General features: G+C 58.8%; 1 protein-coding gene across 1 annotated transcript; it reads left to right on the top strand.

Annotated features, from left to right (window-relative positions):
• Positions 1-1,910: 1,910 nt before the first annotated feature.
• On the top strand, positions 1,911-7,992 carry GRAP (GRB2 related adaptor protein). The gene is made up of 5 exons (XM_030484401.1): positions 1,911-2,111; positions 3,268-3,365; positions 4,565-4,687; positions 5,728-5,896; positions 7,181-7,992. Exons 1-5 carry the CDS (start codon positions 2,034-2,036, stop codon positions 7,364-7,366), a joined length of 654 nt encoding a protein of 217 aa, XP_030340261.1. The 5' UTR covers positions 1,911-2,033; the 3' UTR covers positions 7,367-7,992.
• The last annotated feature ends 9 nt before the right edge of the window (positions 7,993-8,001 follow it).

Genomic DNA, 8,001 nt, shown 5'->3' with positions numbered 1-8,001 from the left:
AGCACCCAGGGACAGTGAGCCACAAGCAGGCCACCAGTGAGCAGAAGGGATCCAGCCCCTGGGCAGGGACCATGGACGGAGCAGCAAGAAGGATCGGGGTGAGGGAAGGGGGGACGTGATGTAGGGGGTGGAAGGACAGAGGTGCCAAAGGGGCTGCCTGCTTCCTTAGAGCATGAGTGGAGGAGCATGTGACACTGTCCCCAGTGTCCCCAGTGTCCCCCTTTATACTGCTGCCATCTGCTGGCAGGACCCAATCCTGCTCCGGTCCTGAGTCCAACCACTGTGCCAAGGCCTGGGGGCCGCTCTGTCACCACACCATCCTGCACCCCACTCCCAGGCACACCGGGCAGTGTGACACCATGCATGGCTTCGAATGGACACCCCAAGGTGCCCCCTGAGCCTCTCTGCTGTGAGTTCAATGAAGCTGCACCCCAAAACTGCTCACAATATCCATCCAAGGCATGGTGGGTCGTCACCCCACACCAATCTGCTCCTTGGGCTGCAGGTTTCTCCCCTTCCAGTGCTCAGACACCCCCATGCCCAACTTACCCCCGCCACTGCCTTATTGTATGTGACACAGATTTAGTATTATCCAATCTGTGCTGGTGGACACAGGGACACGACGAAGCCCTTGGCAGACAGCAGGGTTAGAGCAGCAGCTCTGCTGGGGCTGGTTTCTCCTGGGAACATCCAGCTCTGCCTCTCGCCAAGCAGCAGAGGAAGCCCGCCCTGAGATAGCGTTTTCCTGCTGCACTCCTGTCCCCTGGGTCTCGCCAGGGCATGGAGATTTGCTGAGTCCTGTCCCTGCCACATACCAAGCCTCTTCCCACGGTCCCCATGGCCTTCCCAGCATCTCCTCTTCCCTTGGGAACAGCAGGTCCTGGGGCCATGCTAGGGATAACCATTGGGGATGAGGGCGCGTGGGGACACCCAGGGCCACCCTCTCCACTTCCCATGGGCAGCAAGACAGTGAAAATGGCCTGGGTGGGGTGTTACGTGGTGTTTGCTTTTTGGATGCACTTGGGAAGTATCTTGGATGCACTTGGGAAGGTTTGGAGAGGCAAATCCAAACCCCACCGAGGCCCTGCAAGCACCACGGCTCATCCCTCCCCAGGCAGATGGCAGCGGCATCCTGCTCCTCACTGGAAAATGCCCAAGTGCATGGGCAGGGATTGAGCTGCAGCTGTCCCTGCTTTAATTCCTCCCAGCAAAGCAAAACCAGCATCCGGAGGATTTTCTATGTGCTTCATGCCCCGGCCCACACACGCGACGGGAAGGCTGCACGGCATCGGAGACCTTCCCGTTGGGAATGATGCCTTGCATGCGAGCCCTGCGGACTCAGTGCCTGACGCCCACGAGAGCTGCAGGAAGTTGGTTTAGTCTAAAAGGGATATTTTTTTCCCTATTTCTGCAAAAAGAAGCTGGAAAAATCAACCTCCAAAGGGCCACAACTCAAAAAGCCAATGGCAATGATGCTGAAACCTCGCTGGTCAGAGCTGGGACCTCACGTGGAGTGTTTGGTCTGATTTCCAAAGAAATTAGGTTATGAAACCACCATTCCTTCCTGTGCCTCTGCCCATCCATTTTACCAAAACCTCCATTCCCATCAAGCTGCTTTTCAAAGCACATGAAGGCAGCTCAACCCTTACAAGACATCAGAGACTCCCCCATCAGCATTACCTGCTAGCCATGCTCTCCAGGGCCATTTCACTCACACCCACAACCCATGTGTCCACCTCATCACCATCCTTTTCCCTTCCAACACCCCGTGACCACCCAACACCACTGCCCATGGCCCATGGCAGAGGTGTTGCCACCAACCAATGTGACCGGGTCCTTCTGCAGATGGGCCCCTGGCATCCGGGTGGGCCGGCACATCTTCCCCCCCCGCCCCCCCAGCACATCTGGGCAGCTGTGCCTGCGTGGTGCTCACACTGACATCAGCACAGCTTCCTGCCGCCGGCACTGCTGCGCCGTGTGCTCACCCCGTACCCCACAGGGCCCCTCAGAACCATCCTGTCACAGCCAGAGCCATGGAGTCAGTAGCTCTGTACAGCTTCCAGACAACCGAGAAGGATGAGCTGCCCTTCCACAAAGGGGACACCCTGAAGGTACATGGGCAGGGGGGTCAGCAGCCATGGTGGGGGGGGTTGGATGCTGCTAGTTTGGGGGATAGAGTGAGTACATGGCATGGGGTGACACTGATGTTTTCATTGTTGCCTCTATGGGGCTTTCCGTGGGGTATAAGGAGCCATACTTGAGGATTTTGAGGTGCGTAGCAGCATCCCCAGTAGCGGTGGGTATCACTTGCCTGTGCCACTGGTCACATCTCCAGAGAGGACATAGCTGAGACATTGCCTCCCTGGCCACCAATTGTGCTCTGCCACAGCCCCCCCCCGGCTGGCACATATTTTCCCTGCCCCATGTAGTCACCGGCGGCCACAGGCACCCCACATCAGGGAGCATGTGCCCAAACACCCACCACATCAGGATGGGCTCTTGGATGTCACTTAGGAATCCCAAAAAGCTTGGGGTAGGGTCTCAAACCACCCCAGGGGACTACAGCCCTTGGATGGGGGTGAGGGCACCCACATCCTGCCAGGCTGCCCAGCACTCACCCCTCTCCATGGGGCTGATGCTGTGATACCCATCACTCTGCAGCCCCCCATGGGTGCAGCCAGCCCTGGGGAGGGTTGGTGCATGGCCATAGTGTAACCCCCTGTGCCCTCCCTGCCTCCCCAGCGTGTTTTCCCCGTCTCCATGCCCATGTTTCGGATCCTGTTTGCTCAGCTGCGCCAGCCCCAGCGTGGGAGGCTGGAAAACCGTGTGGTACGGAAGCGGGTGTCAGCACCCTGCAGCACTGGGGCCCTTCCTCCCACAGAGCACCCGGCTGCCACTGCGCTAGGGGGACACAGGGGCCTTGCTGCCACCTCCAGGGATGGGTTTTACCCTCTGCCTTGGCTGGGGGTTTGGGGTACCCCCCAACTGCTAGCACTTGTGAGCTAAGGAGGGCTGGGGAGCAGCCAGTCTGTACAGGTGGCCCCAAACAACGTCACCTTTCTCAGAGCCCCCTTTTCACCATGATTCATAGAATGATTTGGATTGGAAGGGACCTTAAAGCTCATTAGTTCCAACTCCCTGCTATGGGCAGGGGCACCTTCCACTAGACCAGGTTTTGGTGGGGAATGTGGGGTCTGGGGCAGTGGTGAGGGTCCCACTCAGCCCCTCTCCCAGGGCTGACATCACCCTGCTCCTGTCCTGCCTTAGATCCTCAACATGGAAGATGACCAGAATTGGTACAAGGCTGAGCTGTATGGCTGCGAGGGCTTCGTCCCCAAAAACTACATCAAGGTCAAGCCTCACCCGTAAGTACCATCCACAACTCATGGAAATAGACCTTAAAACCCTGCTCTGGTAGCACCCACCAGCACCAGGACATCCTCTCCCACCACCCAGGCTGTGATCCAGCAGTCCATTCCAATGCCCATAGGTGGGTAGTTCCACACATGGAGAAACTGAGTCACAGAGCGATGGGATCTGCATGATGGGGATGCCAGGTCAGTGTGCCAATGCCACCACAGCCAGAGGGGACAGGAGGCAGCAGCATGTCCACATACCCCTGACACAGAGAAATCCAACTCTCACACTGGGCTGCCCGCTAAATAAGTGATAATTGGGGAACAACAAAGAGTTATGGGATTACAAGTGCATTAGACACAATCCTATTACTGTGTTATTAAAGCCCAGCATAATCCATCCCTGTTTTAACCTGTGTTTTATGTATCATTATCCCCTGGTAAATCACATGCAAATGCCATAGCAAAACCTGCTCGGGGCTGCAGGAACGCGTGGGCTTGGGCAGCCCGGGGCACATCCAGTTGCTTCTCTAGTTTGGGTTAACAAGCTGAGGCGGGCAAGACACAGCCTTTTGTATGCAGAACATGGAAGGCTGGCACTGGGACATGTGCCAAAGTCCATGGCTTATCATTCACAGGGCAGTTTTAACAGGTAGCAAAGGGTCTCCATGGCCTGGGGCTCCCAAATACATGGACCTTGGCAGACCCAGGAGATGGAGACTCTGTTGCTCCACCTTGTTTTAGCAGCTGCCTGCAATGCAGGCAGGAAGGGTTTCATCCTGCCTGGAGGATTTGCTGCGCTACAACCGTCCCCCTGCAGCACCTGGCAGGGCTGTTCCCATGTGGGGACACGGGACACGGAGAGGGGAGTGGGGTGACAGGCAGCAAAGTGGGGGCCAAGGCACATGATGTGAAAAGCTGGTGACAGGATGTGGTCGTGGCTGCCAGTGATGCTGCAATAACCCCATATGGACAAGGCAACACGTGGGGACACGTCCGCACCAACAGCACCCTGTGACAGCACTGTGATGAATTGGGAGTGGGGAAACAAAGGGAGAAACCACTGCGGGGACGTCCCATTCCCGTAGGGAACCAAATAGGGATCCTGCTCCCACCAGTACCGGGGCTCTCAGTGCCTGCATCCTGCAGGGATGGAGCATTGGGATGTCTCCAGGTGCCGGTGTGGCTGATCCCGGTGTCCCTCGCAGGTGGTATGCGGGAAGGATCTCCCGGCATCTGGCAGAGGAGCAGCTCCTCCAGCGCAAGCACCTCGGAGCCTTCCTGATCCGCGACAGTGAGAGTGCGCCAGGGGAGTTCTCCATCTCCGTCAAGTGAGTGGCCATGGGATGCGGATGGACACACAAAAGGATGAGCAGGGATCCCCTGCAGCCCCTGCTTTGGGGACCAAAAGCATCAGGCCACCCTTGTGCATGGTCCCCACTGTGGTGCTGGAGATGGGGCGAGCAGCCTGCCCTGTCCTGGTCACCTCGAAGGGGCTGGGGGCTGCAGAGCCATGTCCCCAGCACATCCAGGCACAGCCTCGCACACGGCCTTCCCCTTCTTCCTCCCCTCTGCAGCTTCACGCTCCGCCTCCATCCCCACTGCTTCCTGCTCCCTGCCTGCACCACGGGCTGCATCTGGGCCCCTCACTGGGGTGCCCCTAAATACAGCCATGTGGGTAACAACAGCACCGGGGCCAAGCTGCAAGCACAGCCCAGGGGACATGGCCTGGAGGAACGTGTTGCCCAGAGCATCCCAAAGGATGTAGGGCTGCAGCATCCCGATGCCGTGGGGCTGATGACTTTGGCATGGGCAGCAGGGCTGTGTGAAGGCAGTGTGCGAACGGGCAGAGCATGCCCCCGGGCCTCTCACCCCATCGCTGCCCCTTCCCTGCCCGGGGCCAGGGTAGCAGGAGCCCGCCCTGGGCCAGGCAGGCACTTTCTCACGCTGCTGATCTCTAATTAAGCATTTAAGGAGGTTCTTGCCCATAATGAAAGGGAGCCGTGCTCTGCCCTGCGTCACCAGCGAGGCCAGGTCCCTGCCCCTGCCTGGGGGCCTGGCAGTGGTGGGTCCCTGCAGCAGCCCTATGCAGTGCAGGCACCCCAGTGTGCCACCCCAGTACACACCGAGGGGTGACAACAGATGGGGCTGACAAGGGAATTCCCTACCTGCAGCTTGGAGGTCCCAAGGGACATGGGATTTGGGAGCCCAACCCCATCCTTTGCTGTCTCCTCCTGGAATGTGCTGAGCTGAGACCTACAGCTCTCACCACATTTTCTTCCTATGTGGATCCTCTTTGATCCTTGCTGGAATTGGGTCTGGGTGCTGCCAGCATCCCGAGGCCAGGGTAACGTCCATCCTCCTTCCGCAGCTACGGGCAGCACGTCCAGCACTTCAAGGTGCTCAGGGAGAGAAATGGCAAATATTACCTCTGGGAGGAAAAGTTCAACTCCCTCAATGAGCTGGTGGATTTCTACAGGACGACCACCATCGCCAAAAAGCAGCAGATCTTCCTCCGCGATGAGGACCAGGGCCAGGAGGTACCATCAGCGGATGAGGCCATGGGGATGTGCAAAGCTGGGGCACAGGGTGATGGCATGGCCAGGCTGGGAGCCCTTTGGGATAGATGAGGCGCTAGGCAGAAGTTCTTCCCTGTGAGGGTGCTGAGGCACTGGCACAGGGTGCCCAGAGAAGCTGTGGCTGCCCCATCCCTGGCAATGTTCAAGGCCAGGTTGGACACAGGGGCTTGGAACAACCTGCCCTAGTGGAAGGTGTCCCTGCCCGTGGCAGGGGGTTGGAACTGGATGAGCTTTAAGGTCCCTTCAACCCAAACCAGTCTGGGATTCTGTGATTCTATGAAACCAAGTGGCCCAGCTCTGAGCAGACGCTAGTTCCAGACCCGCCAAGCACAGGCTACCCCAGTATCATCAGTCGAAGATATTGGGGGTCCAGTCCCAAACCCCTTCAAGAACCCCCTTTGAGGCTCATCTCCCCCCACAGAGGGGGACAGGGACACCCTGGGTGCCCAGCTGGCACTTGGCCCTGTGCTCAGGATGGGATCAAGGTGGTGTCAAGCAGAAGGTGCAATAGCCTGAGATGGACTGTGCTGTGGGGATGCCGCAGGGTGGAGAAAGCCACCGGTGCAGCTCTGCAGGGCAGGGCATGGCAGGGCAGCTCCCCTGGGACCGTGGCATCATCCCTCGGGCGAGGGGTGATGGCTGGGGCGGGTGGCACAGCCCAAACATCTCGGGATGGGGCTCAGGCAGCTTTGGGTGAGCTCCAGCAAAGCCAAGCCCTGAGGCAGTGATGGTGGAGGTGGCAAAACCAGGCCCTGGGAGCTGGGCTGGGGTGGCTCCAGCACCCAGAGGGACCCACGAAGGACCCAGGAATGAGAGAGGTGCCAGCTGCCCCGAGCAGGGGTTCCTGGGCACCAATCTTGGCTCTCCCCGGCACCCTTATGCCTTGGGGTGCTCCTCTGCACCCCAGGCTCTGCCCTCCACCATAGGGAGCTCCCCAGTACTCCAGACTCTGGCTACACCCAGGGTGCTCCCCTGCACCTCAGGCTCTCCCTATGCTCAAGGCTATCCCCAGCACTCCAGCTCTTCCCATGGCAGGATTTCCTTAGCTCCCATCTCCTGTCCTCAAAGCGAGCACCCCGGGTACCCCCACACCCTCCATTTCTCATCTCTTAAGGTTGATCCTCACCTCGAGGTGTCACAGCATCCCCATCACGCTGGGGACTCAGGCAGCACAACCCAGTGCAGAGGGGCTGGCAGATGGGGCACCTCTCCCTTCACCAACCCCTGCCCTCGACTTTCCCCCAGGTGAGGAGACCCAGATTCGTGCAAGCCCAGTTTGACTTCTCGTCCCACGACTCCTCCCAGCTGCCCTTCCTCCGTGGGGACATCATCGAGGTCCTGGACTGCCCCGATCCCAACTGGTGGCAGGGGAAGATCTACGGGCGCATCGGCCTCTTCCCTCGCAGCTACGTGCACCCCATCTGCAAGTGAGCTGCTGTGGGTGAGCAGGGGGGGACCACAGCCCCGCTGCCCCCCATTCACCAGAGCTGCTTTGTCCCTGCACGTGGACTGCACGTCCTCTTGTCCCTATGGATGGTGTCCGTCCCCACGTTGGGCTGCCAACACACAAGGACCCAGTGCCATGTGGGCTGTGCTGAAGGTAATGGCCAGGCTCATGGTGATCCCCAATCCAAGGGCTGCCCATCTCCATCACCCTGAAACATCAGCTCTCCCCCTTCCCAGCCCAGGGGACCTCCACCATCCCCAGCTCAGGCATCACCTCTCATTGGCACTGTGCTCCCCGGGGAGCAGCACAGAGCGTCGGACCACAGCCATAAAACCTTTACCAGCACCACAGCCTGGTGGGGTGGCAGCTATGGAGGGGAAGAGAATGTGTACCCCAAACCTGTGCTCCTCTCCAGACCCTGCAAGCAAAACCCAGGCTCCAAGGAGGGCTGGAGGCAGCCAGGATTCAGCCAGGCTTGGTAACTCCATGGAGGGATGCTGGGAAAGGCTGATCCAGGGGGGTTCAGTCCTGTGGGTGCTGTTAATAGCTGCAAATTGTAGCTTTTGTAATATTATTTTTATTTAGAGCTAGTAAAACGTGTTTGGTGACACCCTCGAGC

The sequence above is a fragment of the Strigops habroptila genome, chromosome 4 (assembly GCF_004027225.2).
Source record: "Strigops habroptila isolate Jane chromosome 4, bStrHab1.2.pri, whole genome shotgun sequence".
NCBI classification, from domain to species: domain Eukaryota; kingdom Metazoa; phylum Chordata; class Aves; order Psittaciformes; family Psittacidae; genus Strigops; species Strigops habroptila.
The sequence above is the reverse complement of the archived record's forward strand: the minus strand, read 5'-3'. Positions and strand labels throughout refer to the sequence as shown.